Here is a 19,531-nt window from a genome sequence, read left to right on the forward strand (position 1 = left end):
GCACAATCTTTAATCATAATATGCAGCGTAATGTTATTTGCTTTGGATCAAGTCAAAGGAGATGAAAGAGTGCTGTTGAGCAATTAAAGGAGTGAGAGAGAGAGAGAGAGAGAGCTGGGGCCGGGGTGCAGAGTGCACCCTGAGGGGCCAGCAAGCCTTCAGGGGGTGGCTTTAGTATCGCATACCATCAAATCTCTGTGGAAACAACTTCTTGCCGTTGTTAATGGTGTGCAAGAGGAAAGTTCAGTTTTAACAGACGTGTTATCTGCTATGACCACACAGACTGCAGAAATGATTCAGACCCTTTTTTCCCCTTCATCATCTGGAACCTATAGCAATAAAATGACCCCGTCATAACCTCTAAAATCAAGCGTCTTAACATTTCTTTTAAATGATACTGATATTTTGAGATCTGAGAAAATACATCCATAATCCTCCCACAAAGTAAAAGTGAGACCTGACATTTGTTTGAAGAATAATTTCATCTACGAGGGTCAGATTCCCGAAGCAGAGCCATTGTGTTGTAGGGTGAGCAATGTAGTTTCTGTGATTGCTTTTTTTCCCCTGTGGAATTTCATCTGGTCTCAAATTTTCTGCTCTGGCATCTAGCAGACATGGCAGTTGCTCATTTGGATGAGTAACTCTGTCTGGCAGTAATTGTAAAGTCGGAAGGGAACACGTGATAATTTGATGTGTTTCAGGACACGCCAGTATACACTGGATTAAAGAGTTTTCCACCTTTCTGTTATTCTGCTACACACAATAGAATCATACATAAAAGAATGATTGTGCTGAAAATGGAAAATGTAGTTCAACAGATCTTACATAATCAGAATCATCATTCAAAGAAAATTGATGATACATAGAAGCCAGGACCTTTTGATCACAGATTGTGGATACACTTTGAACATCTGAACGTCTATCGGCACCGAATCCATTCAACTTGAGTTCAGCCAGCGATCAGGAAGGAATTCCTGCTGCTGCGAGCAGGCAGCGAGCAGGCGTGCTCTGGTGTGAAGAGACATGCTGGATGGCTGCTTTATTAAATAGAGTAAAATAAACAGAGGGAGCCGTTGCAACACATTTTGCCAAAGCTACAACCCACAGGAATCCTGCAGGAAAAGAATACTCACAGTGTGATGCTTTTTTTAATCCAACCCCAGAGCTCATTCTGAGGACCCAGACTAAACAGAGCACCACTCAGTAAACCACCATTTTCACATCCATACATCACAATGCATCTCATGACAACTTGCTCATTAGGGTGAATAACAGACTAGTGGCGACTGTGATTAATAAAAATAGCTCATAATCAGGAATAAAAAGCCAAAGTCAGAAATAAGAGATGATGAGGAATTGGATATATTTTTAGTCTTGAATTATCAGATTACAGGACAGCAGCCAAAACAACAGAAGCAACAGGAAAACAGACCATAATATGATAAAACAACATATAACTGTGTAAAAATGCAAAAACACTCTTTCGTGCAACGTGTATCTTCATCAGCTGTTAGTTTAGTAAATGACTGGAGCTTTTGTTTCGTCTAAAATTGATTACATGAAATTGTATTCATTACTCCCTTTCTAGATGAGACAGAGCAAATGTGCATATACCTTAAAACACGCTGAAGCTTAGTTTTAACTTTGTAAAGTTGAATCTTACAAAACTTCAAGAAGAGAATGATACTTCCACAAAGGTCATTAATAAAAAGTTCAATTACTTTCATATACTCATTTGAAAGTATTATTTGTATTTTTATGGGAAACTGCACAGTAGATAATGAACTCTTAACAAGCCTGCAGACAGGTGTGCATCAGATTTAGTCCGTGCACACGTTCGCTGGTCTCTCTCTCTGTTCAGTGACTCGATGACAGTGTCGGGCTCTTTTTTGATCACAATAGCGAGTCGCCGCTCACATCTGTGGAGCATGTGAGCACAGTATATGGCCGGACACAGTGAGTAATCTGGGCAGACAAATGTTTGATTGAGAAGGTTGAAAAGAGCCCGCACAAACCACCACACTGTATAATGTTTTCATGTTGAGGGGAGGCAACGGCGTCAAAGGAGTCAAAGTGATCACAGCACATATTTTATTGATGGGAGTGCCACCAAACAATTTCCTCCTCTATTATTTTAGGTTCATTTATTTTTCCTTTGTAGTTTGCATTGAGATACAGTATCTCCTGTAACATAGAGTCATGCTCAACATACAATAATTAAGTGTATTTTCTAATTTAGTATGTTTATAGATTTATATGGGGGAAATAAAGTGATATGTCGACACACGTGTGAATGCAATTTGACAGAGGAATTGTTACGGCTCCCAGAAATCACCTTTAGAAATCCTGAACAGGCTTTGACATGCGTTTTATAGAGGCACACTGTCAAACCTTATCTAAGACTGTTTCCTGTAACACTTTTATTGTCATTGGCAAGTTATTAAAATGACGTATACAGCGAATATTTCAGGGCCTCGAGGACCAGTTGCAACAGGCACTGACTAAAAACAGACATTTATAAAACCATCATTACTCAAACCCATCACAGGGCTCACGGATATTGACATAAGAACACATATAAACAATTACCATTATTATAACCTCTATAGCCTCTGGAGACACTTAAAGTGAGGGATCGCTTTGTGTGTTTTTTCTGCAGATAATTGTCCCGCTTGCTGTAATTATGTTGCTGTGATCATAGGTGGAATATGAAAAACATACGTACCAAGCCAACAACAGATCAGACAATGCTGTGTTGTTGCCAGTGACTTTTAGGTACACAGCCATTGGCTTAATCTCCTTCTTCTGTAACCATGACAATAACAGTTGCCTACGCAGGCTTACACAAATAGATCCTCCTCTGTTTGCAGTTTACAGTTCGCCCCGCAGAAACAACCACTCACTGGAAATAGGAGGCCAAGTTTTATTTTTGTGCTGCTCATCAGACATCAGAACAATGACTAAGCCACAATGATTAAATAATAACATACAATATCTCGCGAATGACGCTGTATGTATGTATTTCAAATCAATCCCAATTGAAACACAGCCCAGATGACACACTATCATTGCAATCATTGTTAACTGAACCCAGGAATCCACAATATAACATTTAATGACATTTAATGACTGTGCCAAAATCTGACAAGGTTGGTCGAGCTCCATCGCAGATTTTGTTCAGACCATCAAAATCAAGGCCTGTTGAAATATTTCTGTTTAAATCCTATTTTCTCTCGTATATTCAACTCTTCAACATTTCATTTGTATTGCTACGAAAGCACCTTATCCGGTAAACACATGTTTGCATTAATATCTTGACAACTATTACTCTTTGCTCACCAAGGAACATGCAAATGTGTGTGAAATGTTGGTTTATAATACACATAATTCTTGTTAAGGCCTTTTGTTTGCACCTTTTCCCCCCAAATCTAGATTTGACCTGGAGTGACCCAACAGGATTAGACCTTTCACAGCCACACAGTGTTTTCAGTCACTCTGGATGGTTACACCTCTATGCGATGCCAAAGAAATCTATGGACCAATGCAAATGGTAGAAGGGTCATGACATCCCACCCCAACACGTGCAACAATGCTAACAGGAGAGTGAAGCAGGTCAATGAAGAATATAGTACACAGTCCCAAGAAAAGGTCTAATCAGGCAACATGTGTGAAAACATCTCTGTGAGACGACTATGAGTTTCGATACAGTAATCGCATGAAAAAATATATTTGAATTAATAGTCATCAAGATAAATATACGATTTTTCTCCTATAAAGGAGTTTGAACCTGGGTTCTCTGATTGGATTGGTGTCCAATCTCCCACTTAATATATCCCACATTACATTTACAATTATTTTATGGTATCTCATTGTCAGGATTATTATTTGCTTTGGCGTATTTTCGGCTCATCAGTCAAAATCAACATTAAGCTTTAGTAAACTGTATAAAATGAGCTATACAAATAATTTTATTGATTCAATTTTGAAAGGTTAATCTTTATAAGATTAGTTATGATTCACGAGCCTCTTCTAAGACTTTGTATGTCATGACTTTCCTCAGTGTCTAAACAAAATCACTCACACTGTAAAGTGCTCCGGATAATGTTGCAAGATTGACATCTAGTGGTTTGGTTTGAATAGTACAGATGGAAAACTGCAACTGTCACATTCAAATCAGACCCTTGTTTACAGGACCAGAGAAGGTGCTTCACAGTCTTATGGGCTCTGGCTATAAACAGAAAAAGACATGAAAAATTCTATTGTGGGTTTAATAAGAGCAAACCCACAAACTCTATTCTTATATTTTGTAAATCTTAATGAGGTTGTTCAATTGGAAGCTAATTAAAAAATGTAATTAATTAATTTAATTAAATATAATAAAAGGGCAAATTATGAATTTCTGTACAAGATAAGAGCTGATTACTAGTTTTAATTTCCTTAAAAGTGGCAGCCGCTCAATGAGATAAGAGATCTTTAATTTGACTATAATATGGGATGACTGGTGAACACTGTAGGAGAATTTCACCACAGTGGTCCAAAATGTAAATTCTGCCCTTTGAAATATAAGTTTGAGATATAATAAGCCCAATGAGCCCAAATGGAAAAGAGCATAGCTTCCACCTATACTGACAGTTTGCTGTTTAACTGTCCGTGGACATTGCACTGATGCCATCGTTGTTTTTCTTTCTTGTTTTTACTAGTGTTTTGATATGCTCGATGTGCCTTAGAATTGCCCTCTGGGGACAAATAAAGTTGTTTTGAATTGAATTGAATTGTTTAAGCTATAAATGTAATTATACAAACATTTTCTCTCAGTTGTAGTGGCTGAACTGTGTCAGTATCATTAATCTCCATTCTAAAAATCTGGATGTGGATCAGTGTACAGCTTGGATGAAATACATTTTCCACTCTGAGATAATGTCAGCGGTTTCAGGAGCAGATGGGTCTGAACCGGAGCAGGGCGAACACAACAGATGACAGACGGTGGTCTCTGGAACCAGACCCTCACATACGACAGCCTTACTGGCTTACTGGTCTGATCTGGTCCATTCAGCCAGATACTGTCTTCTGCCTTTAACATGGACAGGTTAACACGCCTCTGTGTCCATTTGTGTCTGTTAGAGTAAATTATTTTAAACGATTGTAAAAATAAAAATAAAAAAGTAGTCAAAACTGTCCATATGTGGCTAAAATCCAAACAATCACACAGCAATTATGAGCAGGGGTCACAATAAGTTGCAAGCATGACAATTACCTAGTCATAAAAATTTAAAGTCAAATCTCACCAAGTGAGATCCTGTTAGAACACTGAGAATGTTAGTTCTTATAACGAGTCAAAACATTTTATTTCAACTAAATGCCAACAATTCTTGGCAATTTCATATGAATGACCACCATATTTCTTTAATCCTATTTCAGATATAATTATAATAATAATAATAATAATAATAATAATAATAATAATAATAATACAATATTAATGTTATTATTGTTGTAATGAATATTTCTTTTTAGATACATTGTTTCATATTTCCTTGCGTTTACATTAAATGTTTATTTATCATTACTCCTATTTTTCGTCTGTCCTCCTTGCTGCTGTAGCACAGCACATTTCCCTGCTGTGGGACTTTTACTTATTTTGTATACCTTTTGCTAGTTTTATGTTTTTATTTTTATTGCTAACGTGTTCTAATTGATCTCATATTTCATGTCTTTGAATTTATTGTAAAGCACTTTGAGCTGCATTTTATGTATGAAAGGTGCTGTATAAATAAAATGTATTATTATTATAATTATTATAATTATTTTATTTATTATCATTATTATATAATGAAGGATTATCTTATCTCTTATTATCATGTGTCTTGTACTTTCCTCTGCATGAGGATCAAAACTCTTCTGCTGTATATCTACACACTGATTTCTATATAAACGCAGAGAACCGTTCCCTGTCTGGTTCTTGGTCTATGTCCACTTGCAGAAACAGAAAGTAAACCTGCAGCTCTGTGTGCAGACCTATGGTCTTCATCTGTGATTAAAGGAATCCTCCTTTGATAGGAATCCTCCTTTGATCAACTAGTCATACTAGTGTTGTAGAATGAAACAGATCATAGCAAATTAGCTCACCTATTTAAGAGAAACATTTGTCAGTGGAACCAGACACGACGACCGTGAGCCAACGTCAGACACACGAGAAACTTCTCTCCAGTGACTTTCGACCATCACAAGGCAAGCGAATACTCTGCAAAAACTTTTGTACACAGCTACAGAAGAAAGTACTCTACAGAAACCTTCTTGCTACACTGCAGCACCTGTTAATCGACATGGAGAGGATCAACAGCTCAGGAGATGAGCAACACAAGTGCAGCATGAAGAAAAGGCTCCGCCGAGCCCTCCAGGACTCGCAGAGGGAGATCCAGGTGCTGGCGGCTGAAAACGCCCGTCTGAAGGAGCTGGAGGCTGAAAGTGCCCGTCTGGAGGAGCTAGAGGCTGAAAACGCCTGGCTGAAGGAGCTGGAGGTACCAAACGGCCGACTAGAGGCTGAAAATGCCTTGCTGAAGGCTGAAAATGCCCGGGTGAAAGACCTGGAGGCTGAAAACCAACGGCTGGAGAAGCTGAGGGCTGAAAACGCTGCTCTCAAAAAGCAGATCACCATGGAAAATATTTCCTGGGGAGAAGAGAGGAAGAAGATGGTCGAGAAGTTGGAGTCTTCTGCCTCACTTCTGTTGAACTCCAGAGACGACCAGACCAGCTTGATTCAGCTCGTGGAGTCTGAAAAAGCCAAAAAGAAGGAGCTGCAGAAGGAGCTCAGAAACATGAACATGAGCTTTAAAGTAAAAGAGGAAGAGGTCGTCTCCCTGAATGCAGACCTGAAGCTCCAGCAGGACAAGCTGCAGCACTACATCCTCAAAAATGAGGGCAGGTCCGAGGAAATAGAGGAGCTGCAAAATAAAATTAGAGACTTAGATGAAAGGTGGGTCACCGAGCACAAGGAGTCCCTAGAAAAGGAAATCAAGCTGGAGGACGACATAAAACTCCTGATCCAGCAGAACATTGTGCTTCAGGTACGTTACACCAACTCATTCTGATTGAATAATATTGGATTGTTGATTTGTTTCCGATTCAGACTTTGAAAAAGAAAAGAGTGAAACTTATGTTGTCTCTGTCTTTTCAGGAACAGGCCTTGAGGACCGACAGCTACAAGGAGAGGGTCAAGAAGGAGAAAGAGGAGAAGAAAGAAAGGAAGAAGAGAGAGAAGGAGGAGAATGAGGGGACGACGAGGAGGAGGTTCCCCTGTTTTCTCTTCAACTTCTAACCCTCCTAATCTCCTCTCCCATCCTTTCTCTCCCTCTGCCCTGTCAATCATCCCCTCATCCCAGCTCCCCCCACTACCTTACACCTTAACCCCCTACCCTCCTTACCCTCTTCCCTCCCCTCCCCTCCTCACCCTCCATCTACCTGTATGTGTTAGAAAATGAAAAAGAACGATCTATCAATAACAGTGACCTTTCCTCTGTCTAGTGATTCCAGAAAGCTCTGTCAGTATGTGACTTGTATATCTCAAGAACTGTTCTTCTTATCAGCTACACACATGTTTATTCAAAGGCCGATTGAAGAGCAGTTTTTGTGACTGTTGTGATTTATTTTGATTAACCAGCGCTGTGGCTGATGTTTGGTCCACAATCAAAATGATGAAAACCAAACATTTATATGTAAAAAACCCCGAAATATCTATTTATATTTGATTCCTTTGTATTTTAGCTGGAAAACACACATTCTCCGCAGCACTATCCTTTTATTAGATTTAATGATATTATTTTGAAAGACACTGACAGACTATGTATCTACTTAACTAAGGTATGTTTACTTAGTTGTTCTGCTTATTATTCTGCGTCAAAATATACAGAGGCTGGACATCACGTAATAACTCCGCTGCAGAGATCACATGGTTTTGTTGACACCCCATCGACACCGGGTGTCGGCTGTCCTCACCACAAACTCTCTTTACGTCTTCACCCAGTCTGTGGCGCAGACCCGGCTCCACCAGCCTATCCCCGCACACGGCAGGAGGACGAACCGGCAGCGAACAACCAATCACGCCTCCGCTTTCTGTGGCTGCCGTGTGACTGACACCCTCTTCGGACCAACCGCACTCGCCCTCCCCCGTCCTCGCCAGCCAATCGCCGGGGCGGGACCTGTACACATAATGTACGGCGCCATCACGGTAGGTTGAGCCCGCCGAGGTTCCACAGAAGATTATCTGACAGGTGAGACCAGCGTCCGGAGGCTGTTTCACTTTCACATCTCCGGCTTCTCGCGGTTCTTTTTTTTTTGTCTCCTGGAGCACTACTCTCTGTGAGCCTGGGGTTGCCACAGTCAAAAAACAACCTCTCGAAGTCTAATCACTCCGGCAGCATGAGCAAAAAGAAAAAGGACTGGAAGACTGAGAGAGGTAAGGCTTGCTTCAGATGAGGAGGAGGAGGGGGGGATGAGTGGGGCTATCAGCATCTCCATGGCAGACAACATGCATGCTGTTTTAAACATGCCGGGAGACTGACAGCCTCCCTGACGCCCCTCACTCTGCACACTGTGACTGTGCACATGTTAACATCATGCTACCACTGTGCTTCCTGCTGTGCTGTCATGCTCCACATCCGCAACAACACAGGGATAACAGTCCACACTGCCCCCTGCTCGTTAGCTTGGACTCCTGTGTGGGGGGGTTCTACCTTCCTGCTGTCATTTACCTGTGGCAGCAGCAGCACACACGCACGCACACACACACACACACACACACACACACACACACACACACACACACACACACACAGTCCACCTGTGTGATACAACAACAGCAGCAGCAGAGTTGCAAACAACTACAGGATTCCTGTAGCCACATTGTCACACCTCGGTTTGATTAACAGAGGGAAAGGGTGGTAAGGCAGTGATCTCTTCTGAATCCCTTGTTTTATCAGAGAGCCTCTCCTGATTTTACGTGACATTTAATTTGATTTTCATTGAATTTTATTTAAAGAAAAACCATTTAAAAGAATTGTCTGTCTTTCAGAGCTCTTATAAATGAATATCGTCTTTTAATATTTGTGATTCCTTAATTTTTGCAGTGCTCATGATTTCATGACCTGTCTGTTTTATTTTGTAAAGCACCTTGTTACTTAGATTTTGACAAGTGCTCTATAAATAAAGGTATTATTGTTATTAATATGTCATCCATAGATCCATTCCATTAATTCCACCTCATCCATTTATGTCAGAGAGCCAACACACGCCACACAAGGGCCCTTGAACTTGTAAACCTAAATGGAACGCAGCCATCAGTGATGACGCTCAACACGCCTGTGCTTTTTGACATGCCAAAGTTTATTTCATTTTGGAGTGAGTCAAACAAACATGGCTGCCTGGGATTGCACTCCTCCTTATTGGCTGCAGGGGAGACCCACCAGCAGGGACCTTTCCTCAGTTAATGACTGAAACAAAGATGGTTTCTAATCACTCCTGACATCCTTGGCAAGTTGATAATCAGAATCTCAGGGTGGGTCAGTTTTTTTTGTGTGTGAAACGCCACAGTTAAGTCACGAAGCTCGCTGACTCACCACTTATTTTTCTGGAGAGAGTGGGGAACCTTTTTTTAATAATGGTTATTAAAATTCTCTGAGCAGAGGTAATAATTAATCTTAGCCTGTCATTTCCAGTTTTAGCCAGGTGCCAGCAATAGAAGGAACGCCACTAAATCACATTTCTTATTCTGAGCATACACCCCTCAAACTCAGATTGCTTTAAGAGGAGATCAAGGCAAGTTAAAAATGTGAAAAAAGACCTGTAGGCTGAAATCGTTATATGTTGCACCGCCAAAGAATCATTATTGTGAATCGTGTTGGCGAATATCACATGCAGAATTTGACGTGGTAGTGCTGTTGTTCGAAGTTGAGCTTTCTTAAAAAAATCCATCCATCCATTATCTATACCGCTTATACTTTAAGGAGGAGCTGGAGCCTGTCCCAGCTGATAATGGGCGAGAGGCAGGGTACATCCTGGACAGGTCGCGAGCGCCTCGCAGCGCCAACATACAGAGACAAACAACCATTCACACTCGCATTCACACCCACGGTCAAGTTAACATCTTGAAAAACCTAACCCCAATCTGCATGTCTTTTGTCAGTTGGAGGAAGCCAGAGTTCCCAGAGAAAACCCAAGCAAACACGGGGAGAACTTGAAAACTCCACACAGACCAAACCGTATTCTAACCAGGAACTTTCTTGCTGTGAGGGGACGGTGCTAACCACTGCCACACCGTGCCACATTCCTTTCTTGTACAAAAATGCAGTAGACAAGGAATTATGAAACAAGATTGTGGATGTCTGTGAAGATTCTCAGTCATCTAGGTCGTAGTATCTCCAGAAGTTGTACTAGTGTACATAGGCAACTGGACTTGCTCGTGTTCCTTGAAGACGTTTCACCTCTCATCCAAACACAAGCAAGTCCAGTTGCCTGTTTATACTTGAACAACCTCTGAAGAAAATCTTGTTAAAAAGGACTCAACAAAATGAGATTTTATGTGACAAGCAGTCGTATCTCCTTTCTACTTGTTATGAGTAGAACTTGGTCCAGGGAAATCCACAGCATAGCGAACTTGGCCTTCCCTTGCAAAAACTCTTCAAGTGGAGAAAAATCATATGGGACTTAGCATCAGTGATGTGGTGGCTCCAGTACAACACAGCCTTGCACACACACACACTCATTTTGAGTCCATCCTGTTCTCATGGCAATTAGGCTTAGCTTCGGGATTCTTCAGCGACTAAAGGTTCAGCAGAGTAACGAGGCGTTTTAGTGTAAGTCCGGAGAGCTTTGCTGTGGTCAACCTCAGAACCGCCTCTCGATTCATCCATGTAGAATAAAAGCAGCCTTGGGAATGGCAGGAGTGGGCAGGAGGGAGAGAGAACACATAAGGGATAGAATGGATATTCCCCCTCTGTAGAAATACCTTTTTTGATGTAAGTCTGACCTACAGTGGAAAGTTGCCAAACTGATGTCTGTATTTTTTTTTTAACAAAACATTGTCGGCCCCCGGCTGCCTGAATATTGAAAAAGTTTGTGTTCGAGCCAATTCCCATAACTTGTAAACACAGCACAGAGTTTCCTGTGATGTAGGTTTTTTGTTCTAAGTGAAGCATCAAAGCCTCGATCTCACCGTGTAGTAAGAAGACCCCAGTTTGACCTGGTCTTGTTAGCTGTTATTGTAGGTGCTGTATTTTGCTCTTGTGCGGCGTCATATCACATCCAGTTTACTCTAACTGTTCTACAGAGGAGATGTTTTCATTCACCTACACTCTGCGCTGTGTGCACTGGGGTATTATGTGGCAAAGAGAGCACATAATTAGGACGAAGCTTGTTTTGCAGAACAGCCCAGTGCTGTCTGGAGAAGCAGTAGAAAGCTGAGGTCCTTTTTTTTTTTTTCAGTCAGTGGAGCTGAACACAAGCTGTGAAGAGTGATTCCAGTGCAGAGGTGAAACATAGGACTGGACGATATAGACAAAAATTATACCACGATTAAAATAGATATCAATCAATAGTGATAATTATCACGACCAATGTCACATTTTAGTTTCCTTGAAGTTTAAAAAAGGATTTCTGCTCCTGAGTGAAGGTTTTGGTTTCTTTTTTTGAGCAGAGAATGACCAGCAGCGTAAAAATTTATGAATCTGAGGGAAATCAGTTACATGTATGTGTTACACCTCCTAACTGTCTTCACACTATGCATTTATATCGATATATATAAATTGAACCTTTATCATATTGCTATTGATGGAAGTGACATTGCAATAATTACTGTTATTGTTTTATTGCACAGCCCTAGTTAACCATCAGTTGTGTGATCTTCTAATGTAATGTAATGCAAACTAAAAACAAGAACAACTGAAACAGCACAGTTCAGTTCAGTTAACCAGGAGCGTAAATATACTTCATTATGACAAAGTAAGTTTCTCATTTTTCAGTCCTTGACAATGGGGGAGTGAGTCACTGCAAAACGATTTCAACAGCAGCCCATTAAAGTTCTTTTAGCAAACTATTTATAATAAAGTCACGTAAAACACCTGGTGCTGGGGCAGAGCAGTTGTAACAAGGAACGACAAACAGTTCAGAGTGCGCTGAAGCTCAAACACAGTGTAGTGCTTCTCAGCTGAGAGTCGCACAGATACAGTTTCACTCCAGCCAATCCAAACAGCCACTTCCACTAATTAACAGCCGCAGCCTAATGAGTGACACCAGCAGGGGGTGTCTGATTGGAAGGGGAACTTGTTTTGAGTCTGCGTGGCGGAGAACACTGATGTATACAGTGAGCCGGGGAGACGCACTGGTGTTCAAATGGTTCGGATGGAAAGCAGCTACCTTACTGATGTGTGTTTGTGTAGATCTTAGAATCCCATCAAGGATTGATGCACTGTCCACGTGTTTTGTAATTTGTTGTTGTGTTTTTTTTTCTCATGTCACTCTACTTGTACTATTTGCACTATTTCTAACAGATAATAACTATTGCACATTTGTGTCATCTGCACATCACAATATTTATGTACAGTTTTTCTACTTGCTCATCATCCTGTGCCACTGCACTTTACTTTATAACATTTCTATACAAACCACTACAGTGAAAGGTGTATATAATGTACATACTCATCATTTTTTATTACATATTTTATTCTTATTCTCTTATCTACCTCATTCTGACCTTCCTGCTTCTGTAACAACTGAATTTCTCCAGTGTGTGGGCCAATAAAGTTTTATCATATCTTATCTTATTTGCTGTTGTTTTTTCTTTTTCTTTGCCATTGTACTTTGTGGTTTGTTGTGTTTTTTTTATTTGCCATTGTTATTTGCAACTAAGGGCCACATTAGTCACATTATCAAAGATCACATTATTAAGGATAACATTTTTCATTTAGTAAATTTAAAGAGGTATGAAGAAGCGAGGAGCAGGACATGACAGATGATAGTGATGATGATGGTGGCAGTCCCTGTTCAGTGGAGCAGGATTGTGGGGACAGGACCAGTGAGTTGTACAGGTATGGATAGTGTGGATCAGTTAAAGTAAAGGAGAAACACTGAGAGACAGTTTGATGTGACATTAAGAGAAGAAATTGAACAATCATTCATTCAGGAAACGATTCAAGTGAAACGTTCGTGACCTTCACTGGAAAATGAAAGTTACACGTGTTATTACCCGTCTACCCCGGCACCAACTTTATTCCCACCTTTCTTTTCTCTTTTATACTTCACTTTAATATGCCAGCGTTATTCTTGCTAAAATTTATGGTTGCTCTCCTCCACAGAGAGACTGCTCCGTCTGGATCAGGAGGAGAGACGCAAGGAGTATCGTCGTCAAGATTATACATCTCTGGACAAGATTCCATCCTGGAGAGAGGAGAACACAGGTAAGGGAGACGGCTTATCTTTTCGGTTACTTGTCTCTAGATTAGTGTTAATGTCTCATCTTAAGTATTTTGTTCATTCTAGTGCCTGGCAAACCAAAAACCTCCAGGCTCTGATCTATGGAAGAGACATGTGTTCTGTATCAGAAAGGCTGAACGAGACTCGTATTAATGTGAGATCAGGGTCACATGGATATGGAGCGATTCCCCTAGTTGCAGAGGAAATGAGGCAATAGATACAGAGCAAAGGAGAAAAGGAAGTGTCACAAGACAGATCAATCTGAATAACGGCCCATGGCAAAAATGTAAAATATGTCTTTCTCATAAATATTTCTGTAGACAAAAAGAACTTAGTTACTTAAAAAAAACTATTTACTACAGAAAACAAACGTAACCTTTAACCTTAACGTTTTTAATGGCACAAAATTTGCATATTTCTACAACAGATGTTCAGTAGAAATAACCAATTATAAGTATTTATTTTTCTTAAAAAACATTGTGAAATGTGATGAGCAAGGTTTTAAGAAATATGATTTGGATGATGGGAAAAGATGAATTGTTGATGGTTGTAAAAAGTAGAATACGATCAGATAAATGATGTATTGCTCACAAACTGGTTTAAATTAATGGAGGAAATACCCTCAACCCTGTATATTCTAACCTGAATTAAAGCTAAGTGTTTTCATAAAGGAAGCCTGTGACAGAAAAGGGTCACAAAAAGTGTTATGAAAGCCATGAGCAGGGTTTGAAAACTCAAAACTGGTAGGTTACAGTATTATAGCAAGGTTACTTTCAGGGTACATTAAAAGTACATAGTATTTTTTACATTGTCATGTTTCTATTTGTAAAACATAAACAGTGATGCTACGAGGTTACTTCAACTTTAAGTCCGTTTTTTAAGGAGGACTGTCCAGTAACATTACAGCCTGTGCAGTAAGAGAGCTTCACGTCTTAAAACAATCATCTACACTTAAAATACTGGATTGGATTTTCTTCAGGTAGCAGCATGTTTTTGGTTTCGGCAAACACGTTTCAGTAAAAAATAACCTGAGAGCCTTCGATTTATTTGATCAGAATTCCTCTCACCCACTGTCCCCACACACATCTTGGCAGCAGATGTACTCACAGTTTTTCACAGCCTTACCTCTATACTCTTCTTAACATAACATGGTATTAGAACTGTGCACCTAATGCTGCAGGGAGATGATGTGTCGAAAAGAATGAGAGCTTTCAAAACATACGGCAGTTTATGGTTGTCGCAATTTGTGTGACTCATACAAAACCTGCCCAAGCTGGTTGCTGTTCAGTGGAATTAAGTAAAATGGAAAATTGTTTAGAATGATGTTGGTGTTGACACCTGCTGTTGTGTTTTTCTCTATTACATTAAACAGGATATGACAAGTTTTTGTGGCAGCTTGAGAGGCTCTGAGCTGACTGTCATTTTGACTCAGCTTTTCGAAGAAACGAAAGATGGTCAAAACAAAACTAACTTGGCTGGTTATCCACAGTTTTACTTTCACTTTTACGAAGGAGGGACTTAAAGGGATAGTTCCCCGGAAAATGAAAAGTCACTCATTATCTACTCACCACTATGCCGAGGGAGGGTTGGGTGAAGGGGTTTCAGGGGTAAACTTTGTTGCAGCCAAATCCAATACAATTAAAGTAACTGGTGACTCCCTCTTCAGATGTAATAAAACAGAAAGAAAAATACAAATGTTCGGAAGCCCTGACATTCAAATTCAACTCGAAACGGAGTCATTTACACCAAGTTTTTAGCCTGAATGTCCTCTGATGTCCTCCTCTGGAGCCGTGTTCACGTTCGCACTCACACACCGGGATCCCACACACACTGCACACCGGCTCGCGCCCAAAGGCACGCACGGGGTGTGTGTGTGTGTTGGCATCGCTACATCCACTAGCAACGACACTTCCAGTAGTGGACTTTTAGGTTTAAACCTGGTGTAAATGACGCTGTTTCGACTTGTATTTGGGCTTCAGGACACTTGTATGACACCACAGGAGCAGTATGGAGGCATTTTTTCTGTAGATTATTCTTGATCTCCATTGTCAGCATCTTCATCACATTTAACTGAAGACTTTGTCTTTCCGAGCACATGTCCGAACATTTCATGAACCCTCCGTCTATTCAAAGAAACATATATTGTGAATATGTGTTGAGAGACACCTCTTTATGTTTGTATTCTTTCTTAAATTAATGCTACAATCAAGTTAACTTTTTGTATTTCAGCCGATGACAAGGATGAAGGAAAGGAGCCGACGGGTGGAGGAGGGCTGAGTGATAAAGTATCTCTCTATAAAGGAGACATCACCGGCCTGGAGTTGGACGCCATCGTCAATGCTGGTAAGAACTTTACTTTGCTCTTTAACCAGCTTCAAGGCAGTTGAGCTGTTAAACTGTCCTTTGCTGCCCTCTGCTGTTAAGATTCAGAAAGTGCCGGTTCATGAGGCAACGAACCAATGTGTTAAACTGGCCGTGTGTTCTTGTTGCTCTGACTTCCCATCGACTGAAATCTATTGGATGTATAGATAAAATAGTTGTCTTATTAATTCTTAAACTTGTTTGCAGTCCCACATCTTTGTCCTACATTGAGCCAGAGGAGCACACGGTTAATGTCTGAATTCATTTGACTTTTCTTTGCAGTTCTGTTCATCTTGTTTGTCATTACCGTGGAATATGCGTGCCGTAAAAGATTGCTGGTCTCATATCCACTGCTGCTGTCGTCGAAACCCGGGGAAGGATGTAAGAGAGAGGGCTAACAGAACTGCCTTTTCCCAGAGATTTGTGCTGCAGTTATGTCATCTTCTGCAGTCGGCTCACAACCTACACACATAGTCAGAGGTGTTAAAAGATTGGTTTACCTGTTGCTCCTGCAGCCGATGCTCTGGACTGATCGACAATCCTACACCATAGCAGCAGTATATTAACACGGTCTACTTCTGCGGTTTTGTTTGAGAATTTTTCCTTCCTGCTGCAGGGTTTTGAAAAAGAAGGCACACACATTAGTCTACTAAGAACTGGGAATCTTATGTGAAATTGAGGCTCTGTAATTTATGCAAAATTAATAGATGTGAAAACCAGACTGCTCCGTCAGATGAGGCTATTTGAATTTATTCTATTATGTAAAAAACGCAACATGCTGAGGAAAGGGTGACATGACATTCTGATTCTTTGTAAGTGTTATGTAAAAAAAGACAAAGACGTGTGATGTAGGACACCGAAATGTCACGGCAATCATCTGACTTTATCACTTTGACCTTTTTTGCAAATGAAGCACTTGTAGCGGTTATTATGAATTTAATTAAGTTTGTTTGTACTGAGTTTTGTGATAACTGCTACGTGTCTTAACTGTATTGTTGTACGCTATTTAAGTATGCATGCACTATAGTCACAGGTTAATTCACTGTTTGTATTTTTTATGGCGGGAGTAATAGTGTGTGGCAGGTATGACCGACACCTTCTCCCTATATTATTGCAGACAAACAGTTTTAGTGCTTCTCCTTTTTAAAGTCAATGTTTTAAATCAAGGTTAAGGCACTGGTATAAGGCAAGCAGCGTTTTATATCAAGTTACTGGAGAACAGGGCGTCTTAGAATGCAAATTAGGTTCATGAGGGAGCATTGCAGGTTTTTGTTTAAACTGTTGAATACTATTGCAGCAGAGGCAGGTCCTTTACTTCAGCAGTTAATGCTGCCAGACGTCCAGGCTCTGATTGAGCCACGTATTAGCCGGGAGGCAATTCGTTCTCTTCAGCCGGCTGTCAGAGCGACTGAGAGCTTGGGATTTTAAGAAGGTTTTAGAAGGTTTCAGCAGTGGGCACAGCTCATGTCTTCAAACTGCAGGGTTAGTTGTCTTGGAGGAAAATTTTAATAAAAACATATATTGTCGGACTTTGTTTCCCTCTGTTGTGTTTGAATGTACATTTTAATGGGAATTAAATCATCTAGGCTGTGTTTTCTGGGTCACTGGTAACAAAAGACTTTGCAGCACGGCAGCGTGTAACATTAATTATGTTGCAAACTATTTGTTGAATAGGCTGGACATGCTCCGGCTGAAGTGGCTGTTGTCCAAATTTTTAGTGACTAACAGGTCTGAGCTGCATGTGAACAAACACTGCGGATGTTGAGCAATGCACTCGGATAAGATCTCTGGATGGCGTATTCAACTTCTTTCCTTTCATCTATTCACTGCTTGCAATCTCCAGCCTGCAGTACTTCCATTTTTCTCATGCTGTTTTCCATTTAGGTTTGGCGCACGCCACTAGGAGACTGCTGCGTACAAAGTGTGGGACTTTTTAAACACTGTGAAATTATTAGTTTTAACTTTAATAAACTGTCAGAACGTCTTTCTCTCACAAGTCATACCTGGAGTGCAGGGATACTAATTATGCAAATTGTAGGTAAATGTGAAGGTAGGTGTGAAAGATATATGGAGACTTTGAAGGAGTCTTTTCCACCGTTTTAGGTCATTGTTCCTTTTGTATGTTCAGTGGATATGATATGGACAAACACAGGGGGAGGTTAGGGCTTTAATCCTCCCTGGCAGGTTTTGATAATTCAGTATTTGTATAATAATAATATTGGAATTTGGTCATTATGTTTTATGGCACATATGAATTGTTTTCTTATCTTAAAGAATGTGTGAAGATCACTGCTTTTCAAATGAATTAAGCATAGCTCATTGTACAGAAGTAAGAAAATCTTTGTTTCTGCTTATTATAATTATCAAATGGCATTTTGAAAATATTCAATAAGAAAATTCTGGCCCATGGTTCTGTCACAGTAGTCGTATGCAGGTTGCAAAGGAGAAATGTCTGTGATGTTTAGGGGGAAATGGGCCAGCTTGGTTCTGCTGTAATGGGGCCTGCCTATAGCTTTTAGAGGGTGTCAAGTTGCTTTATGTCCCCCATTAAAGTTTAATTATTGGGCTCATTGAGTTTTTAATTCTTCCTTAATTCTGTTTGGCTGGAGGTTGGGCAGGAGGTGCTCAAACTGTCACCTGGGTGAGAGCCTTGAGAGAGCGGGACAGGAGAGGCTGTGGTGACAATCACTGATCTGCAGGGTTGCAGGGCAGGATGGCCATATCATGGGAGGGTGGTCTGGGCTGCAGCATCCACCCCCAGCAGATGGTTTAACTCACTGTCTGTACAGGTCTGCCATTACCCTGCATGAAATGTTAGACCCACTGTGCGTATTTTCCTGCTCTTCCTTCTGTTTTTAAAGGATGAAAGCAACAGGAAAATGGAAACTTTTTTTGTCTTTACATCTAAAAGACTTAGGATGCATTTCTATATTTTGAATAATAGCTGTAGTATGTTGAGTATGCAGATGACAATTTTGCATTGCTCTGTGCATCGACTGTATATAAAGATGGACCACACGTCTCCACTTCCTCCACTATCCAGAGATGCTGCCATCCTGAGCCGATGACTTTATTTGGAGCCAGAGTCCGCGCAGTAGCGATTGGCAGATGGAGGCTCGATAACAAGGTCCTGAAGATTCATGCACTTGACCGATTGCGAGTCAGTCTCAGCTGTCAATCATGACGTTTCACCCTGTTTTTTATATAACATTGAGATGAGGTTTATGAGCTTTACTTCAGTTAGCCACCAGGGGAGCAGTCACGTTGTCCATCTTTATATAAGGTCTGTGGTTCTGTGATATTGACAAATGCTCAGCAGTTTCAATTTGACTAGTATCTTTGGTAGGTTTTGTACAAGGGAAGATGGAAAGAGCTGATTAACATAGTCTGTTTCATCATAGATGTGTTTTATAGAAAATTGTAGGGTTCAATAAAAGTTGAAAGGGGACTCGAAGTGGGTTTTAAATTTGATGTATGCCTTTTACTGTTACTATAACATGGCAAACACTAGGTAATGTCCTCCATTTTTCACTCTGCGCGCCGAGTTCATGCGAGTGTCACCATCCCTCTCAGATCAGAATGAGGTTGTAAAGATACGGTGAGAAGTGGAGAGGTCTTCTCTTATCGTGATCACTATGGTAATTATGCAGATCGGTCGCCTCCTAATCCATTACCCACTGTAAACCTTTCCCATCTTTCGTTATTAGAT

The 19,531-nt window shown here is 40.5% G+C and overlaps 1 protein-coding gene across 2 annotated transcripts in view; it reads left to right on the forward strand.

The window, feature by feature from the left end:
• The first annotated feature begins 8,213 nt into the window (after nt 1–8,213).
• Nucleotides 8,214–19,531, forward strand: part of macrod2 (mono-ADP ribosylhydrolase 2) — a 413,125-nt gene continuing 401,807 nt past the window's right edge. For both annotated transcript variants that reach the window (XM_035172644.2, XM_035172645.2), the window contains exons 1-3: nt 8,214–8,452; nt 13,344–13,445; nt 15,691–15,804. In XM_035172644.2, the coding sequence (XP_035028535.1) occupies nt 8,416–8,452; nt 13,344–13,445; nt 15,691–15,804 (253 nt within the window). In that variant the 5' untranslated portion in view covers nt 8,214–8,415. The remainder of the gene's footprint in view (nt 8,453–13,343; nt 13,446–15,690; nt 15,805–19,531) is intronic.

The sequence above is a fragment of the Hippoglossus stenolepis genome, chromosome 12 (assembly GCF_022539355.2).
Source record: "Hippoglossus stenolepis isolate QCI-W04-F060 chromosome 12, HSTE1.2, whole genome shotgun sequence".
NCBI lineage: Eukaryota > Metazoa > Chordata > Actinopteri > Pleuronectiformes > Pleuronectidae > Hippoglossus > Hippoglossus stenolepis.